General features: G+C 55.4%; 1 protein-coding gene across 5 annotated transcripts in view; it reads right to left on the bottom strand.

The window, feature by feature from the left end:
* The window catches only part of PRR5 (proline rich 5), a 68,957-nt gene that overhangs the window by 11,314 nt on the left and 37,201 nt on the right, over positions 1-20,442 (bottom strand). For 3 of the 5 annotated variants that reach the window (XM_063603137.1, XM_034949159.3, XM_008964804.4), the window contains 2 exons: positions 11,696-11,776; positions 1,059-1,107 (listed from right to left, as the gene is read on the bottom strand). In XM_063603137.1, coding sequence (XP_063459207.1) covers positions 1,059-1,107; positions 11,696-11,776 — 130 coding nt within the window. Of the gene's footprint in view, positions 1-546; positions 569-1,058; positions 1,108-11,695; positions 11,777-20,442 lie in introns of those variants that run through there. The other 2 variants (XM_034949161.3, XM_055106029.2) reach the window with 2 other exon arrangements.

The raw sequence follows: 20,442 nt of genomic DNA, 5'->3' as shown, positions 1-20,442 counted from the left end.
ACAGACATCCCGAGAGGCGGGCAGGGCCTAGAGCTCCTTGCACTGGGCTCAGCTGGGCAGGCAGAAGCCTGGCATGTCCCACAGTGAAGAAAGGACTTTGCATCAAGAGGTGACTCTGATTACCAAAGGCCGGGCCCGTCAGTTGCCATCCTACCTCGGGGACCCTGGACGCACTGCCTGGGGTGGCTCGGCCAAGAACCACGCTGTGTGGTCTCAGCAACCCAAGCACCCGCCATTGAAAGCATGGACCACAAAATGCAGCCCATCTCCACACAAAGAAATGAAGCACTGGCTTGTGCTCCAATGAGAAAGAACCTGATGCTAAGAGAAAGAGTCCAGACAAAAGTCCGCACGCCGTGTTATGCCACCGATATGAAATGTACAGAATTGGCCGGGCGCGGTGGCTCACGCCTGTAATCCCAGCACGTTGGGAGGCCGAGGCGGGCAGATCACCTCGAGGTCAGGAGTTTGAGACCAGCCTGGCCAACATGGTGAAATCCTGTCTCTACAAAAATACAAAAATTAGCTGGGCAAGATGGTGGGTACCTGTAATCCCAGCTCCTGGGGAGGCTGAGACAGGGGAATCGCTTGAACCCGGGGGGCAGAGGTTGCAGTGAGCTGAGATCGCGCCACTGCACTCCAGCCTGGACAACAGAGCAAGACTCCATCTCAACAACAACGACAACAACAACAAAACAAAAGACAAAAAACAAAAATTAGCCAGGCGTGATGGTGGGCACCTGTAATCCCAGCTAATCAGGAGGCTAAGGTGTGAGAATCACTTGAAGCCAGGAGGTGGAGGTTGCGGTGAGCTGGGATCACGCCATTGCACTCCAGCCTGGATGACAGAGTGAGACTATCTCAAAAAAGAATTCACCTCGTCTTATTTAACCTCCACAACATTCCACGTGGCTAGATAAGGAACGAGGCAGGTCCTTGGAACTGCAGGCAGACAGTGGGGGAGCCGGCGCTCCACACCCCCGGGGGCAGGTGAGCCCCTGTGCTTTCTGGCTGGCTCATGAGGCAGGCCCAGCCTGGCTGGAGCAAGACCCACCTACCTGCAGGTACTCCGTGAAGAAGGACCCCAGCTCTGTCTTCAACAGCTGCCTGTGAGTGGGAAGTGAGACAAGAGTGAGTCCCAGACCACACGGCACTGGCATGGGGGACCCAGGGACTGGGGTGGGGCCTCCTGGGCAGGGGGAGATCAGCATGCTCAGCCAGCCCAAAAACATGGGTAGTGGACAGGTCCCACCTGTCCAGACCTGCAGGGGCTGGGTCGGCCACACAACCGGGGCCTCCATGGTCCGCAGTGGCAGCTCATCAACTAGATCCCTGCACTCATGTCATAGCAGAGGAAGCCAAGGGGTCCTCAGAGGGAAGACAGTGGCCTCTGCGTCTCACACCTTCTGGAGAGACACCTGGCAGGGCTGGGCCTGCAACACTTGGTTTGCTCCTGCCTTCCACCTGTCCAAATTCCGGATGCCACAGGCTCCTCCTCTCTCCGCCTGCAGAGCTTCTTCCCAAGTGTTTACTCTTTATTCCAGAGAAGCTCATTCAGTCTTCACTAACCCAGCCGCAGGCATTCACCGGGGTTCCGCTTTTATTACAGGGGAGGCAAGAGAGGCTGGCAGAGGTCAAGACACCAGACCAGGTCCACATGGGACACGCCAGAGCTGAGATCTGAACCTCCACCTTGGCACTCAACACTGACAATTCCTCCTTCCCTCCCTACGTACCTCCAGGGCCTGAGAGAATGGGAGCACCACATTCCACACCAGCCAGGCTGAAAGTACACAGGCACTGTCAGCGCTGAGGCCCCAGATATGACCTCCCAACAGTCTTCTGAACCAAATACATCAGAAATCTTACTTTTTAGGTTGCTATTCCCTTTAGGAAAACTTTTTTTTTTTTTTTTTGAGACAAAGTTTTGCTTTGTCACCCAGGCTGGAGTACAGTGGCACAATGTCAACCTAGAGGTTGCGGTGAACCCGTGTTCAAGCGATTCTCCTGCCTCAGCCTCCTGAGTAGCTGGGACTACAGGCATGCGCCACCAGGCCCAGTTAATTTTTGTATTTTTAGTAGAGACGGGGTTTCACCATGTTGGCCAGGCTGGTCTCGAACTCCTGACCTCAAGTGATCCACCCGCCTTGGCCTCCCAAAGTGTTGGGATTACAGGTATGAGCCACCACACCCGGCCTAGGAAAACTTTCTAATCAGTCCTGAATTATAGGCAGTCCTCTCTTTGCATGGTTCTGATACATACAAGTTTCAGTTATCCTGGTTAAGTACAAGTTCTGCTGCCCGCTCTCCAGTCCACAAATCAAAATGTAGATAACAGATGTGTACAATGATCACTGACCAATTGCAACACTTCTTTCAAAGTCAGTCTCTGATTGGTCCCTAAGTATCTGTCAGCAGTTCATGCACAGACAGCAAATTGTGACCTGTGTTGCCTCCTTGTCTGCCAGTGTGAAACCCATGTGGCATTCTGTAAAAATGGATACAAGAAAAAGCAACTGGCCAACACAGATGGAAGTGCAGCAAATCAATGAAAAATGATCATGTTCTGAACGGGCAAACACTGCTTAAAATACTATGTTCCCACTGTTTTATTTTTTATTTTTATTTTTGGAGATGGAATCTCACTCTGTCACCCCGGCTGGAGTGCAGTGGTGCGATCTTGGCTCACTGCAACCTCCACCTCCCAGGTTCAAGTGATTCTCTTGCCTCAGCCTCCCCAGTAGCTGGGATTACAGGCGCATACCATCACGCCCAGCTAATTTTTGTATTTTTAGTAGAGACAGGGTTTCACCATGTTGGCCAGGCTGGTCTCGAACTCCTGACCTGAGGTGATCCACCTGCCTCGGACTCCCAAAGTGCTGGGATTACAGGCGTGAGCCACTGCATCTGGCCCCAGTGTTTTAAATTATAGTGCACTAAATATTCATTTTACTATATAATCTTTTTCATTTCTCTGTATGGTTACAACCAAACAGTAAAATATGTTGGTTATGTTTATAACCAATAGACCAATAGTACAACAGCTTTCAATGTTCTGACAAGCTTTGGCCAGGTGTAGTGGCTCATGCCTGTAATCCCATCACTTTGGGAGGCCAAGGTGGGCAGATCACCTGAGGTCCAAAGTTCAAAACCAGCCTGGCCAACATGGTGACACCCCCGTCTCTACTAAAAATGCAAAAATTAGCTGGGCGTGGTGGTGGGCGCCTATAATCTCAGCTCCTCAGGAGGCTGAGACAGAAGAATTGCTTGAACTCGGGAGGTGGAGGTTGCAGCGGGCCGAGATCGCACCACTGCACTCCAGCCTGGGTGACAGAGCGAGTCTCCGTCTCAAAAAAAAAAAAAAAAAAGTTTTTAAAGATTATGGAACAATCGTCATTTTCCCCGTGGTTTACTAAGATCACATAGTTTCAATGTGTAGTCATTTTGGAAGCCCTGCACTGTGGTGCAAAGAGAGGACTGGCTGGAGTTTTCAAAAGCAACATGCTGGGAAAAAAAAGCCCAAATAAGGCTTGCTTCCTGCAAGCTGCCTACCCTTTTCACTGTGCCCCTGGCCACCAGGAGTCGGAGGGTGACAAAGTCTCCTGTTCCTGCTCCGGTCAGCTCTCTTAACCATGGATCTGGGGGTGCTGGTGGAGGTGCAATAATCATCCCCCCATACACAGTGAGTGCATGCTCTAGTCCTCAGAGGCCCTTTTGGGGTGGCTGTACTTTTTATTCCTGGAGAAGCTGTAGGCTGGACCCCAGTTCAGGGCTGGCTGCCCCCACCATGCCATGGGGTGTGGGATCTGGGAGCTAAGTGACGCCCAGAGACGTGGCCTGGGCTGAGGGAACTGGCACTCAGGTGCTGGGATGGAGATGGCTCCTGCTCCTGCACCTGGCCATCACCGGAGCCTGGGGCTCGGGCAGTACTGCAGGTGCACGGAAGCACAGGGCAAAATACTAACGTTCCTGCACAGCTCTGTGGGCAGTGCTGAGGCAGGCCAGTCACAGGCCTCCGTTCACAGCCACCTGACAGGTGATGTTAGTGTCCCCATTACACGGATGGGGAAGCTGAGGTTCAGGCTAACAGCGCAGCTGAGTGGTTCCAGCCCTGGAGCCTGGCCCTGCTCCTGGCCAGCAGCTTCCCTTAGTAACAGGACTGGCGTTGAGGCCCAACATCCTCCCTTGCACAACTGTGAAATCAGCGCAGTGGCATTAACAAGGCTGAGGTTCACCCTGTGATCACAGACAATGGTGCCCCGAGGCAGCCCCCGCCCCAGCAGTCCCCCCAACCTTCTCCCACTGTCCCCGTGACCTGTCCTCTGGTCCGCCAAGGACCAAGCTGTGACCTCAACCTCATGGAGTGATCCCCACGTCCACGCAGCATCTGTCTCAAAGTTACCACAGGCATTACTTGCAGGGCCACTTTGATGCCAGAGAGCAGGGCACCAGGTGAGAAGGTAGGGTCTTCATAGAAGGCATGAGGCTGAACCCGAGGGCGTCTGCTCAGCAAGTCAGGGCTGGAGGGCAGGCCCCAGTGCTTGCTAGCACGCCATGTGACTCTGGACGAGACCCCTCCCCTGTCTGGGCCTCGGCACCCTTGTCTGTGGTCTGAGATCCATGTGAACATACAGCAGGAGGTGAGGCAGGAGAGTAGGGTCTGGAGGCAGGGAACCTAAGGCCAATTCACACTGACTTCCTAGAACTAAATCCAAAGGAAGACCCCAATATTCCATGCCCAAGTAACAAAAGGACCAGAGGCTACTTCCTTTGCAACCCCTCTTTTCTGCATGGCAGATGAAAAACTACAAGGACCTCTGATTCGTCCCCTACCACAATTGGTTGGGCCAAGTCTTCATTTGCATAGGAGTATAACTTTGTAACTTCAGCTTCTGATTGGTCACTTTCCACAACCAATCAGATGTTTGCATAGGGTACTTCACTTCAGCTTCTGATTGGTCGCTTTCTGCAACCAATCACACTGATTGTGGGCCACTACTTCATTTACATAGGGTGTACACCAAGTAATCAATGGGAAACCTCTAGAGGGTATTTCAACCCCAGAAAATTCTGTAACCTGGCCCTTGAGCTGCTTGCCTGCTCCCACCCCGGGGAGTGTGCTTTCTTTTTCAATAAATCTCTGCTTTTGTTCCTTAATTCTGTCCTTGCTTTGTGTGTTTTGTTCAATTCTTTGTTCAAAGCGCCAAGAACCTGGACACCCTCCACTGGTAACAGAGGGTCCCGGGGGTCAACTGGGATCAGGAGCAGCTGGAGCTCAGAAAAGCCTTCCTGGTCCTCTCCCTGCCCATGATGAGTGCGGGCGTGAATGCTGACGAAGGAATAAGTGAACAAATGAATGCCTCCTTCAGGACCAAATGGCCCCTCGGCTCACAACGGCTGGAAATCCCGGAGAGGCCCTAACGAAGCCCTACCTGGGGTGGCTCCAACCCACTGGCCACCTCTCCAGCTCCCCTGGCCTCCTCTGACATTTCCTCTCACCCAACAGCTCACACTGAATGAACTCAGCGCACTCCTTCTCTGGGCAGGGGTGAGGGGCATCACTGGCTGAGCATCCCCCCATTTGCACGGTGCCCACCAACTCTCCCGGACCCCAGTGAGAGCACAGACACGGCCTCAGATCTGAACTGACCACAGGCTGAGGATGAGTGGCCAGTTCAGGACCCACTGCCCCTGGCCAGGAATGCTGCCGAAGGCCTCGTCCACCTCTCAAGCGTGTAAGTAGTGGGTGCTCACGATGAATGCTAAACGGACGGGCAACTTCCACTTGGCAGCTGCCAGCACCTGGGTTCCCCTCATTCCTGACCTGTGAGACCCCTTCCAGGCAGAGGAGGGGTCGCACACCAACTCCAGCCATGCAAAAGCCCTACAAGATGGGAACCATGTTCACTCCAGAGATGGGGAGACTGAGGCTCTGGAAGTGCACTGTTGAAGTCAAAGGCTGGATCAGGGAACCCAAGGTTGGAGCCCTAGTCCTGCAGATGAAAAACAGGCATCCTTCCTACAGAACACGAAGAGAGGGCCTGCCCAGTCCGGGATTGTGGGAAACTTCAAAGTCAAGTAGCTTAAATCCAAACAGCACCTCTGGCCTGCACGTGAGACCTGCTGCTGACAGGCTGCGGGCACGGCCACCTGGCCTGAGCTGAGCTGAGCATGGGCTCCCTGACAGTGGGAGGGGACCACTCCCTAAGGGGAACCCCAAGCCAGCCCCATGCATGCTAGGAATAGAGGACACCATGCCAGGGAGGGAGAAGAGGGGGTGTGGATGTCCTCAAATCACAGGAGGGGAGCCCAGGGGATGAAGCTGCAGCAAATCCCAGGCCGTAGGGGCTAGCAGGCCACAGAGGGGACAGCCTGGGTGTACCTGGGATGTCAGCCTCAAGAGAGACAGCTGTGGGAAGGGTCTGCAGGGCCGGAAAGCAGAGCCTGGGACACCCCATCCAGGGAGTTTGCTGCTTCCTGGGAGCAGCTAGGCCAGCAGGACCTGGTGCTGGAGTTGGGCAGGGACAGATCATCTGTGACTTGGCCAGGAGCCAGCAGGAGAGGCCTTGCAGGGAGCAGGCGGCCCCAGTTCCTGTCCATGAACTCCTGCGCTAACCTGAGGACTCAGATGCACGCTTCTCACGGTCAAAGGCAGAACAGTATGAGCCACATGGGACGCTAGAAGAGAGGCTGCCCCAGACAGACACCCTGGCTGTATTCTGCAGGGACAACACAGGCGGCACATAGCAGCCCAGGCCACTAAGCACAGGGGAAACGGACCTCACGGCTGAGCACAACGAGGGCGCCCAGGGCCTCAGATTCTGTCTAAGAGGGTGGGTCACATAACAATGACATGTCAGGGATAATGTCATCCAAAGCCATCAAGATAAAAAGAGGTTTGGGTCCTTAAATCCGCAGCCCTCTGGACAGAGAGTGACTTATTTGTTAAGATTTTTTTCTTGTTTTCTCAGCCAGGTGCAGCGGCTCACGCCTATAATCCCAACACTGAGGCAGGAGGATTGCTTGAGCCCAGGAGTTTGAGACCAGCTTGGGCAACAGAGCAAGAACTCATCTCTATAAAAAATTAAAAAAAATTAGCTGGGCTTGGTGCTGGATGCCTTTAGTCCCAGCTACTCAGGAGGCTGAGGTGGGAGGATCACTTGAGCCCACAAGGTGCAGGCGGCAGTGAGCTATGTTCACGCCACTGCTCTTCAGCAAGTCGAGACCTAGTCTCTTCAAAAAAAAAAAAATGATTATGCAAAGTGTGTTCATTTCTGTACCTTAGGAGGAAGAAAGGTGATCAAAGGACAGGATCAAGAAAATAGCTAGACAACTGGACATTATACAAATCAAAACTTTTTGTGCTTCAAAGGACACAGACATAAAGTGAAATGACAGCTCACAGAATGGGAGGAAAGATTTACAAACCAGTATCTAACAGACTCTAGATCCACAATATATAAAGAACTCTCATAGCTCAATAATACAAAGACAAATAACCCAACTGAAAAATGGGCAAGGGATGGGAACAGACAGTTCTCCAAAGAAGATATCTAAATGACCAATAAACACCTGAAAAGATGCTCAACATCATCAGTCATCAGGGAAATGCAAATTAAAACCACAAACAGATGCCACTTCTCGGAATGAAAGCACTGGAAATTAACATGTGCTGGTGAGAATGTGGACAAACTGAACTCTCCTGCCCTGCTTATACGCTGCTAAGTGGGACAGTGAAATGGTACAGCCACTGTGGGAAAGGAAAGAGTACCTCAAAGAGATAACCACAGAGTCATCATGGGACCCAGCAATTCCACTGCTAGGTATATGAACCTAAGAGAAATGAGGCCAGTTGCGGTGGCTCAGGCCTGTAACCCCAGCACTTTGGGAGGCTGAAGCTGGCAGATCACCTGAGGTCAGGAGTTCAAGGCCAGCCTGGCCAACACGGTGAAACCCTGTCTCTACTAAAAATATAAAAATTAGCCAGGCGTGGTCATGCACACTTGTAATCCCAGCTACTCGGGAGGCTGAGGCACAAGAATCGCTTGAACCCGGGAGGCGGAGGTTGCAGTGAGCCAAGATCGCCCCACTGCACTCCAGTCTGGGTGACAGATCAAGACTCAGTCTCAAAAAAAAAAAAAAAAAAAAAGAGAGATGAAAACATGCATCCACACAAATTCTTGCACACAGATGTTCACAGCAGCGTTATTCATCACAGCCAAAAGGTAGAAAGAACCCACGTCCATCAGCCGAGGTGGATGCACATATGCTGTGCTTTCCATACACACGATAGAATATGACATGGCATGAAAAGAAGAGAAGCAGGCAGGCTGGGTACAACGGCTCACGCCTGTAATCCCAGCACTCCGGGAGGCCGAGGCAGGTGGATCACCTGAGGTTGGGAGTTCAAGACCAGCCTGACCAACATGGACAAACCCCGTCTCTACTAAAAATACAAAATTAGCCGGGCGTGGTGGCACATGCCTGTAATCCCAGCTACTCAGGAAGCCGAGGCAGGAGAATCGCTTGAACCTGGGAGGTGGAGGTTGTGGTGAGCCGAGATCATGCCATTGCACTCTAGCCTGGGCAACAAGAGTGAAACTCCGTCTCAAAAAAAAAAAAAAAAAAAAAAAAAAAAGCAAAGCAGGGGTAAGTGCTCCTCCCTGAGCGGACCTCAAGAGCACTGCACTGAGTGAGAGAAGCCAGGCGTGAAGGGCTACCTGCTGTACCTCCATTGATATGGAATGTCCAGAATAGGCAGAAAGCTGTCTGTGGTCAATGCCAGGGCTGGGGAAAGGGTAATGAGGAGGGGCTGCTAAAGCTTTCTTGCTGGGGTGATGAAAATCTCCTGGACACCTGGCACGGTGGCTCACGCCTGGAATCCCGGCACTTTGGGAGGCTGAGGCGGGTGGATCATCGGAGGTCAGGAGTTTGAGACCAGCCTGGCCAACACGGTGAAACCCCGTCTCTGCTAAAAATATAAAAATTAGCCAGGTGTGGTGGCAGGTGCCTGTAATCCCAGCTACTCAGGAGGCTGAGGCAGGAGAATCGCTTGAACCCGGGAGGCAGAGGCTGCAGTGAGCTGAGATCGCACCACTGCACTCCAGCCTGGGCAACAAGAGTGAAACTACGTATCAAAAAAAAAAAAAAAAAAAAAAAAAAGGGTAAGGGGGACCATTTGGAGGCTGGTGTAATCAATGTCTCTAGTAACAGATTCTCTCATGGGATCAAAGCTAGTGACCAATTATGGATTTAATGTATAATTAAAGTCCTTTCATTTTTTTTTCTTTTGAGACAGGGTCTTACTCAGTTACCCAGGCTGAAGTGCAGTAACATAGTCTTGACACACTGCAACCTCCTCCTCCGGGCTCACGTGATTCTCATGCCTCAGCCTCCTGAGTAGCTGGTACTACAGGCGCCTGCCACCATGCCCAGCTAATTTTATGTATCTTTGGTAGAGACAGGGTTTCGCCGTGTTGCCCAGGCTGGTTTTGAACTCCTGAACGCAAGCAATCCTCCTGCCTCGGCCTCCCAAAGTGCTGGGATTACAGGGTGAGCCACTGTGCCCAGGCTAATGTCACTGAATTTAATGTGGCCACACTGTCCAGAAGAGCTGGGGTAGGGCAGAAGCTGAACAACCCAGTGGCCCTGATGTCAGGGGCTTGAGCTCCAGCTCTATTCATTATTAGCCCTGTGACCTCAAGCAACCCACGTCAACCACTCTCTGCCTCAGTCTCCTCACCTGTAAAATGGAGATAACAAGGCATCTACTCCTCAGGGCTGCAGTGAAGAGTGGATGAGTATTTTTTTAATTTACTTTTAAAAAAACATTAACACATATTAATAGAGAAGGTGTCTTGCCATGTTCAGCCCAGGCTGGTCTCAAACTCCGGGCCTCTAGTGATCCCCCTACCTTGGCTTCCCAACGTGCTGAAATTACGGGCAAGAGCCACTGCTCCAGGCCATGGACGGGTTTGGTGTGAAAAACTCCTGGTCTAAGGCTGGCACAGAGCAAGGCTTCAGTAAAAAGACCCTGCTATTATTCCTTAAACATTCCAGCACTTCATTCTGAACTGACTAAAAAGAAGTTGCCCCAAATAACCTAACTGTCCAGGGGCTCAAAGTTTAACACAGCCCCCGATTTTTACCCATTTCTTGGGTAGAATCCTGGGGCTGACGAGGTAAGCCTTGGGCCCAGGGTAGCTTCTCTGTGCCCCCACCCCCAGCACACACTCCTGGGGAGGCCGCCTGCTCTGTGTCAGCCCTGTGGAGAGGCAGCAGCAAGAATCAGCCAATTACCAATGCTGTTCACGCCAAGGAGGGGCAGGGGAGAAGGATGTCCAAAGCTGGGGACTGTGCCTGCTGCTGGATTTGTAGATTTAACAGTAACTCCTTTTGTTGTTGTTTAAATACCCAGCTGGCCGGGCATGGTGGCTCACACCTGTAATTCTAACACTTTGAGAGGCCGGAGGTGGGAGGATGGCTTGAGCCCAGGAGTTCGAGACCAGCCTGGGTAGTGAGACTCCTATCTCTGCAAAAAATAAAAAATTAGCCGGGTGTGGTGGTACCTACCTGTAGTCCCAGCCACTCAGGAGGCTGAGGTGGGAGGGTTGCTTCAGCCCAGGAGGCGGAGGTTGCAGTGAGCTGAGATTGCACCCCCACACTCCAGCCTGGGCAAGAGCAAGACCCCGTCTCAAAAACCAAACCAAACTCTCCCCCACCCCGCCCCCTGGCAGATCCTTTAGGCTCCTGTTTCCTGAAGCAGAGGCTCATCAGGAAAATGAGCTCCCAGAGCCCCACCCGGGGTGGGCCAGATAAGCCAGAGAAAAGCAGGACACCCTGAACAAGCGGCATGTATTGGGCCTCAGTTTACCCACATGTAAGGGCCCCTTCAGCTTTGCCACACAGGGTGGAGGGGGGCACCTGCATATGAAAGTCTGGCCAGTCCACTGACTCTTCTCCTGAATAACAAGGGGAAGGGTGACTGCCTATTTTGCCAGTATTCTTTTGACACAGGGACAAGGTAACAGGGTCAGGGCCAAAGGAAATAGCACAGAGCTGGGAACTGCCTCCTTGGAGCAGCTGTGTGATCTGGGGCGAGTCACTTGACCTCTCTGAGCTTTGGCCTCCTCCACTACAAATGGCAACCCTAGACTCCCTTGAAGCTCCTGCCACCTGGCTTGGGGCAGCAGCTTGGTGGGTGTGTGTCCAGCCTGCTGCTTCGCAATCCTCATTTCCCGGCTATTCACAGGAAACGAGGGGTGTTTGGCAGGGCTGGAATTGCTTTTCCGGGAATAACACTCCCGTCATTAGGCAGGTGGGTCCTTCCTCTTTAACAGAATAAATATCCTTCACGATGCTCAGCACCAGTGGGGGCCGTCAGCGTCATCTCCAGCGGCTGTCCAAGTCCCGCCCTGCTTCCCCTTGAAGAACTTTCTCTGGGGCTGTGGGGGTGCAGGGCCACCAGGCCTGAAGTGGTTTGTGGAGGTCATGGCCCACATGGCAGCTCGGGAAACCACGTCCTGGCCCCACGGCCACTGCTAAGTTGGGCCTCGCTCTCCTGTTGACAGATGGCCTCTAGGGGAGGAAGCACAGGCGTGGCTGGCGGGTCAGGGGCCTGGCTGGGGCCTTCGACTCTGGGCCTAGCCCTCCCTGCCACTCAAGGACCCTGGCCCAAGGTGGGACAGGCACTCACCGGACGCCCTCGTTGAGGCTGAAGAGCTCCTGGTCGGGCAGCCCCTTGCGCTGGAAGACGGCGATCACCCCGTTGTGGATGCTGTGGGCAGAGGGAAGAGAACACTGCGGTCCTGAGGTCTGAGAGCCCCCTGGTTGCCCATCAGGCCCCCTTCCTCTTTCCCTCTCTCCTAGAAGGAGAGGATCGCCATCCCTGCAGGACCCTGCTCACACCCACTTCAACTCCGAGGCCCTGCACCCCCAGCCCGGCCCTGCTGGAGCCCAGCCTGTATCACCAGATGCCCTCTGGTCACTGCCCCAGGACCTTGCTCCCATGTCCTCTGCACAAACTATGTGGCCAAACCTCAGCCAGCTTCCTTTCTGGGTTCTTACCCCCACCTTGCCCAGGCCAGAAACCAGGAAACCCCTGCGCCTCTCCCACCCCCCAACACATCCAAGTCCTGTGGACTATTGCCCCTTCTCTACCTCCACGGCCACCCCGAGTTCAGAAGAATCACTGCGTCCCTAGCCAGCTGTGGGGCTCCCGACCCCCTCATGCTTCCTGCCCCTGTTTGTAAAACTCTCTAAGGCTGCCGGGCGCGGTGGCTCACGCCTGTAATCCCAGCACTTTGGGAGGCCGAGGTGGGTGGACCACAAGGTCAGGAGATCGAGATCATCCTGGCGAACATGGTGAAACCCCGTCTCTACTAAAAATACAAAAAATCAGCAGGGCGCGATGGTGGGCGCCTGTAGTCCCAGCTACTCGGGAGGCTGAGGCAGGAGAGTGGCATGAACCTGGGAGGCAGAGCTTGCGGTGAGCCGAGATTGCGCCACTGCACTCCAGCCTGGGCGACAGCAACAGTCCGTTTCAAAAAAACAAAACAAAACGAAACAAAACTCTCTAAGGCAGGAGCTGGCAAACGTTTTCTGTGAAGGGATAGAAAGCAAATCTTTTAGGCTTCCTGGGTCACCAGTCTCTCTTACAACTGCTCAACGTGACTGCTGTGATGTGAAGGTAGCTGTGGCAGTCGGGCATGGCGGTTCACGCCTGTAATCCCAGCACTCTGGGAGGCCAAGGCAGGAGGATTGCTTGAGGCTGGGAGGTCAAGACCAGCCAGGGCAACATAGTTAGACCCTGCCTCTACAAAAACCAAAACCAGGCCAGGTGCGGTGGCTCACTCCTGTAATCCCAGCACTTTGGGAGGCCAAGATGGGTGGATCACCTGAGGTCAGGAGTTCAAGACCAGCCTGGCCAACATGGCGAAACCCTGCCTCTACTAAAAATACAAAAATTAGGCCGAGCGGCGTGGCTCACGCCTGTAATCCCAGCACTTTGGGAGACTGAGGTGGGCGAATCACCCGAGGTCGGGAAGTCTAGCCCATTTCTACCTCCTAGAGCTCTCCCCGTACCCTTTCCTAGCTTGCCTGGACCTCGGATGACAGGAGCTGGCCTCCTACCTCTCCACCACATCCACCCTCTGTGGAGGCTGCAGTTCCTTCCCTGCCCAGGGCTTTGCCCAGCAGGCACAGCCTGAGGTCCTGCAGGCAGCATCCAGGCTCCTCCCGACATGGTCCTTCCCATACTCCCGGGCATCCTGAGCTCTGACCCCAGAGACTGCAGGACCGTCCGGGTAGCGCCACATCTCTGGGTCTTAGTAGCAACTGCTTCTCCTGTCTGGAAGGCCCTTCTTGTCCCTATCCATGAGGCAAGCAGCTATTCATCTTGATTCAGAGGCCATCACCTGCAAGAAGCCCTCTGACCCCCGACCCCTCCCTTCCCAGTGCAGACTCTCCACTAGCACTTTGCTGATTCACTTTCCTGGTCATGAGTGCCTGCTGCTGGCCACGAGGTCCTTAGGGTGAGAACCAGATCTGGGTACAACAGCCACCTCCCACCCAGGACCTAGCTGCAGCTCCAAGGTTCCTATGGCAGACCAGCACCACACATCTCACCTTGGAGGGGACAGCTGTCCACAAGATGCTGCCCGCACCACAAAGCAGGCAGCTGCCACCATGCTCCTAACGTCCTCATCTGCTTTAACTCTACCCTTCCCTGTGACTTGGCCACCCATTTTGCAGATGAGAAAACCAAGGCCCAGGTGGCTAAGTCCTCTGCTGGAGGTCATAGAGCGGCCAGCATCTTGGGCCCCTGTGCACCTGAACTCCCCTGTGCTCCTTCTCCCAGGCAGCGTCCCCACACAGAGCCAGGACTGGCCAGGGCTTCCTGTCTCCCTATCCTCCCTGTCCTCGCTGGCGCAGGGCAGGGTCACAGGCCGCATATCCCACATGCTTCGAGGAGGCTCTGAGCAGCATGGGGGCTGTGCCAGGTTCCACAGCTGGTGCTTGGCCTGGCCCGGCCACAGGCTGAGATCCAGCTCTGCCCAGGGCTTCATCAGCTTCTCAGCGGGCACCGGCCGAGATCACGCCAGATACGTATCCCTGGCCTGGGGTGCCCGACTGCACCGGAATGCTCCTTAGTCCCGTGTCTGGGGACACGGGCTCTCTACCTTCTGTTTCCTGTCTGTAAATCAGGAATTGTGAGAGCGCCACCCCCAGAGAGTTTGAAGGATGAGCCAGCCCAGGGGAGAGGCTGGTGGCTGGTCATCCCCTCATGGCTGGGATGACGCTCCCCTGTGAGAAGCCCCGGGGTGGCCCCAGCCCCACAACTATGTCACAGTAGAGCTGCCCCCCGCCCCCATTTTCAGACTAAAAAAAGTTGAAAATCCCGAGGGAAGTCTGCTAGGAAACCAGCTGTCCCCCAACGGCAACCACCCTACAATCCTGGCAGCTGCATACACCCTCCCAGCCCTGTGGCAGCTGTTGGGGTGGGTTGGAGGCAGTGGAGATGCCAGGGCTGCCTCCACCCAGCCCTGCATCTGCTGGGAGAGCCTCTGGGATATGGCGGGTGGAGGTACTCCTGGCCACTGTCCCCACACCCTGGATGGAGGTTCAGAGGCGCCTTCCCAAGTTCTCTCCTGGAGCCCAGGCCTCCCTTACAGCGGACGGTGGAGCCACTGCTGGACCCAATTCAGGCAGAGGGGACAGTGCAGCGGTGTAGCCAGGGCCTCCAAGGCTCGCAGTGGGCCCCAGGCTTCAGCCCTGCTGTCCTCAGTGACCTGCCCTGAGCAGCCTGTCCTTCCTTCCTTTTCATTAACTCCCCTGGGGACCTCCAGCCCACTCTGGTCACCCTGCCAGAGGTGACCCTACACCGTGGGGCCTCTGGACGAGGTTCTCCCTCTGACCTGTGGCTCTCTTGGGTCTGGCGTCACTCACACTGCCCTCCTCACTACCCCCTTGAGGCCCCAGGCTGGAGCTGCCCTGGCTTCTTTCTGCCCTGGGGCCTCCATCCTGCTGTTCCCTCTGCCTGGGGCTCGCCCTTCACCTGCCCTCCCTCGCAGCTGTGTGGGAAAGCTAGCTACTTCTTTTTGGGGGAGGAAGTGTCTACCTGGCTTACGGTTAGACCTCCCGACGCCCCACCTGGCCTCACACTCTGGCCGCACAGAGCAAAGCCCAGCGAGCACCTGCCCGCGAACACCTGCCCGCGAACACCTGCCCGCGAACGCCGTGGCACGCCCTTCCCTCCGCGGAGGCCTGAGCCTCTCCTGGGCTCCTCGCCCTGGGCGTTCTCCCACCCACACTCCCCACCCCTGCCTGCTCCCTCTGTGGACTCTGAACTACACTTCTGGGCTGGGTAACTCGGCCGAGTTACCACCTAACCACTCAGTGGTTCAGTGTCCCCATCTGGAAAATGGACTTCTCAGTACAGTGCCGACTGCCCGGGGTGCTGTAAGGTCAGCACGCCCTGCCCTGCCCTGCCCTGCCCTGCGGCCTTTTCTGTGAAGCTACAGGGAGAGGCTTGTATCTACCACACCTTGGCCACACCCAGCCTGGGCCCACCTACTCTGTGGCTTCTCAGTCACCTAACCACCAGCCCCCAGATTACAGGAGAAGACACAGAGGCACACAGCCTGGCACCCGCAGAGGCCCCTCCCCCACACCCAGGACCTCTGCTCCTCTCCACCCCACCCAAACCCTCGGGAGAAGGTGGGGTAAGGGTGTTTGGTAAACAAGAAAGCCTCGCTGCGGGCCAGTCAGGGACAGAGGAAGGGCGAGGAGGGTGGGAGGGTCTCATGTGACCTGTCATCTCCCAAAACAGAAACGAAACCCCAGCTGCCCCTCTGGGCCCTGCAAAGACGGGCCCAGTTGGGGCATGTGTAAATGTCATGGCTTCTGGGTGAGGGCTTGAGTGGAAACGGCCCATGACCTCCCTTGTCCAGATGTGGACCGCCTCCTCTAGGAAGCCCCCCCAGCCCCAGCAGGCAGTGCCCTCCCAGGGCAGGGCCTCACATCCCAGGAGGGTAAGTCCTCCTGAGGCCAAGTCCCAGCAGGGGGGCCAGCCCCTCCTGAGCGCTGGGGGGGTGCAGGTGAGGGAGAGAAGGGGAGGACCCTTAGGGAGGCTCCATGCTGCCTGGCAGTGCTGAGATCTGCTGCCACTGGACCTTGGGCTGAAGAGAAGGGCTGAGGCCCTAGGGGCTGACCTGGGGGCCCTGTCTGTCCAGAACAGGCCGTGGGGGGACAGTGCCGCACCCATGGCCTCCCTTTGGCTGCGTGCCTACCCGCCTCACATCCCACCTCCACCCTCCACCTCCCCAGCATGAGGCCGGGTTGGGAGGGGCGGCGGGTAGGGGGTCAGGGTGGTGTACCACCACACACGCGAGAAAAGAGCAGCTCAGTATGTGGGTTTCCGTGGCGGCCATAACAAATTACCCCTAACTCGGTGGCTGAAAACAACTCAAATTTGTTCCCTTACGGTTCTGAGGTCGGAAGTTCTTTTTCTCTGTTTGTTTTTTTGAGATGGAGTCTCGTTCTGTCACCTAGGCTGGAGTGCAGCAGTGCAATCTCAGCTCACTGCAACCTCTGCCTCCCGGGTTCAAGCGATTCTCCTGCCTCAGCCTCCAGAGGAGCTGGGATTACAGGTGCGCGCCACCACTCCTGGATAATTTTTGTATTTTTAGTAGAGATGGGGGTCCACCATGTTGGCCAGGCTGATCTCGAACTCCTGACCTGGTGATCCGCCTGCGCTGGCCTTCCAAAGTGCTGGGATTACAGGTGTGAGCCACTGCGCCTGGCCTGGAAGTTCTAAATCAGTTTCCCTGGACTAAAATCAACGTGTTGGTGGGGCCGTTCCTTCTGGAGGCGCAGGCGGGGGGAGAAATACCTGTCCCCGCCTTTTCCAGCTCCCAGAGGTGCCCACATTCTTTGGCTTGGGGCCCCTTCCTCCATCTTCACAGCCAGCAGCGTGACACCTTCCAAGCTCTCTGTGCCCGTCGCTGCATCTCTATCCCTTTTACCCCCGCCTCTCCCTCACACAGACCCTTGTGATTACAAAGTCCTTTTCAACACATAAAGCCTCAGAGTCACAGGTTCTGGGAACTAGGGCAAGAAATCTGCCCAGGCTGCTTCCGAGAGGCAGGGAGCTTGGGACCCAGAGCAAGCAGGCAGGGGTGGTGGGAAGCCACAAGCAGGGGTGGTGGGGAGCCGAACACAGGCCCCCTCACTGGCCCCAGGCCCCCATCCAGCCTGGAGGCTTCAGCCAACATCCTCTGGCCTTCAGAGACCCCCATGAGCACGCGCTTCCGGTGAGACCTGGGTTGAATCCCAGCTTCCGTCCCAACTCACTGCATGAACCTGGGCAGTCCTTGTACCGTTTTTTTTTTTTTTTTTTTGAGACAGAGTCTCACTCTGTCCCCCAGGCTGGAGTGCAACAGCACGATCTTAGCTCACTACAACCTCTACCTCCCAGGTTCAAGTGATTCTCCTGCCTCAGCCTCTTGAGTAGCTAGGACTACGGGCGCCCGCCACCACGCTGGGCTAATTTTTGTATTTTTAGTAGAGACGGGGTTTCACCATGTTGGCCAGGCTGGTCTTGAACTCCTGACCTCAGATGATCCACCTGGATTGGCCTCCCAAAGTGCTGGGATTACAGGCATGAGCTACCGCGTTTGGCCTCCCTGTACCGTTCTGAGCCTCTTTGCTCATCTGCAAAATGGGAGTATTGAGCTCACCTTAAAGGTTACTGTGGGGAATGAAAGCTCATCCATAGGGCCCAGTACAGGTCAGGGTGTAGGTGGTACTATTGCTGTGTAATGGGGAGCACAGTGTTGCTGGGGGAGACACGGGTGCGGGGTTGGGGCAGGTGGCCGGAGTGGTCACAGCCTCAGCTGGTTCCTGTCCAGGACCAGGGAGTGCAGACAAGGTCCTTTAGGGCCCTGCCCTTGTGCTCTGACCCTAGCTATGGAAGCCAGCTCTTGCCACCAACACCCACCTAGTCCTGGCCCCAGCTGGGACATGAACCCACATGTGTCACTGTGTCCTGGCCCCATGTTAGACCTGGATTCAGACCCCGGACCCTGACATTAGCAGGGGATCTTGATTGAGTGCCTTTCCTCCTCTGGCATCGGTTTCCCTATTTGTTTTTTGTTTGTTTGTTTTTTGAGTTGGAGTCTCGCTCTGTCACCTAGGCTGGAGTGCAGTGGCGTGTTCTCGGCTCACTGCAACCTCCATCTCCCGGGTTCAAGCCATTCTCCTGCCTCAACGTCCCAAAGTAGCTGCGATTACAGGCATGAGCCACCATGCCCGGCCAGGTTTCCCCATTTGTAGGCTGAAGACAGTCACCCTAGCCTTGGAGGTGGATTTGTGTGGAGTGAGTGAGAAGTGAATCATCGCCGGCCCTGCACGAGGCTGGCATCTTGGGGCCACGCACTACTCCTGCCTGCCTAGGCCTCCACTTCAAGCAGAAGGTGGGCCCGGCTCTCTAAAGCCTCAAGCATTTGGGAGACACAGGCCTGGCAAGGAGGAAGTGTCCCATCATGGTTGAGGCCCTCTGGCCCAAACACATGGAGGGGTCTGTGTTGGGGTGGACTGCAGGGGTGGGGCTTGGGGAGCTCCTCCCACCCCCAGCTGGGGTCTCTGCAGTGGTGAGCCCTGCTGGGGATCTCCAGACAGAGGTGAGGGCAACTGGCGGGGCACTGGCTCAGAGGGCTTGGTACCCCCACGTGCCCTCATGGCATTTTGGGGCCTGCTCTGGATCTGGGGCATCTTTTGGGAGTTTCTCTAGAGCCTCTGGGGCTGGGGGAGGCAGGAGGGGATGGCAAGATGCATCCCTGCCAGGAGGCAGAGGCTGGGGCCAGGCCTAGGGCACCAGCACAGAGCCTGCCAAGGGCATGCTGGCAGCTGGGGCCTAGTCAGGGGTCACCGGGCCGCCTGACCCTGCCGGAGCCTCCAAGCAGGGCACCCTCATGCCCTGGCTCCTGAGGCTGGCGTGCAGGCCCTCCCCCACACAGACCCTCCCTGGGGCCACTTCAGCTCTGCCTGCAGGGCACGCCCCAGTGGCCGGCCACTCCTGTCCCACCTCCTCCTCCTCCAGCGGGAAGATGTGAAAGTACACCTTGACCCTGCAGCCCAAGAGCACGGCCTTCATAGCTGGAAGCCCCGTAGGGGCACAGGGGCCAGACCCAGGGAGGAGTGAACTGGAGCTGCCTGGGAGCTAGCAGGGAACAGGGACAGGGGCCCTTGAGGAAGGAGGAAGGAAGCAAGGGGATAAGGATGGGGGGGGGTGCCAGGGGTATGGCAGGTCAGCCTTCGTGTCTTTATCTGTCATCCCACCAGCCTGGGAGAGCCCGACGGGGACACATCTCTGCCACCTTGGCACTGGGCGGCAGATCTATCACAGGCTAGGGGCAAAACCTGACCAATAAATAAGGAGTGGGCACTCAGGAAACAAGCTCTGCAGTCCTGGTTTATGTTCTGTAAGGGGGGCCCGGCCGGCAGGCCAGCCGGGCATCCATAGCTCCCTTACAAACATTCCCTGGCCCAAGTGCAGTGGCTCATGCCTGTAATCCCTGCACTCTGGGAGACTGAGGCAGGTGGATTGCTTGAGCTCAGAAGTTCGAGATCAGCCTGGGCAACATGGCGAAACCCTATCTCCACCAAAAATACAAAAAAAAAAAAAAAAAAAAATTAGCCGGTGTGATGGCACACACCTGTAGCTACTTGGGAGACTGAGGTGGGAGGATCGCTGGAGCCTGGGAAGTCAAGGCTGCCTGAGCCATGATTGTGCCACTGTACTCCAGCCCGGGTGACAGAGCAAGACCCTCTCTCAAAAGAGAAAAACCAAACATTTCTTGCACACCTACAGAATCAACATCCGTGGAGGAAAGAATGGAAGGCAGACCCCAGCGAAATGCTCAGCACTCCAGGGCCCCCGGTTTGCTTTCCTCCCAGCACCAAGCCCACCTGCATTTACTTACCTCCTTGTTTATTTACCAATGCCTCCCTCTGGGAACTCTAAGCTCCAGGAGGCTGTTCTCTGCTGAATCTATGCCCTGAGCAGCCCAGTGCTGGCATAGTCAATGAATGAATGAATAAACGAATGAATGAATGAATCAATCAATCAATCAATGACTCAGTTCTCATGACAGAGCAAACCTTACACTTGATGGAACTAGGGTCTTTGCAGCGGTATTTAATTAAGGACCTGGAGATGATCCTTAACTAAGGATGGGCCCTAAATCCAATAACTAGTGTTTTTACAAGAGAAAGGAGAGGGAGCCTGGTGTGGTGGCTCATGCCTGTAATCCCAGCACTTCCGGAGGCTGAGGCAGGCGGATCACCAGAGGTCAGGAGTTTGAGACTAGCCTGGCCAACACGGTGAAACCCTGTCTCTACTAAAAATACAAAAATTAGCTGGGCATGGTGGCATGGTGGTGG

Source organism: Pan paniscus, chromosome 23, assembly GCF_029289425.2.
Source record: "Pan paniscus chromosome 23, NHGRI_mPanPan1-v2.0_pri, whole genome shotgun sequence".
Lineage (NCBI taxonomy): Eukaryota > Metazoa > Chordata > Mammalia > Primates > Hominidae > Pan > Pan paniscus.
Note: the sequence above shows the minus strand (reverse complement) of the source record. Positions and strands in the feature narration are given on the sequence as shown.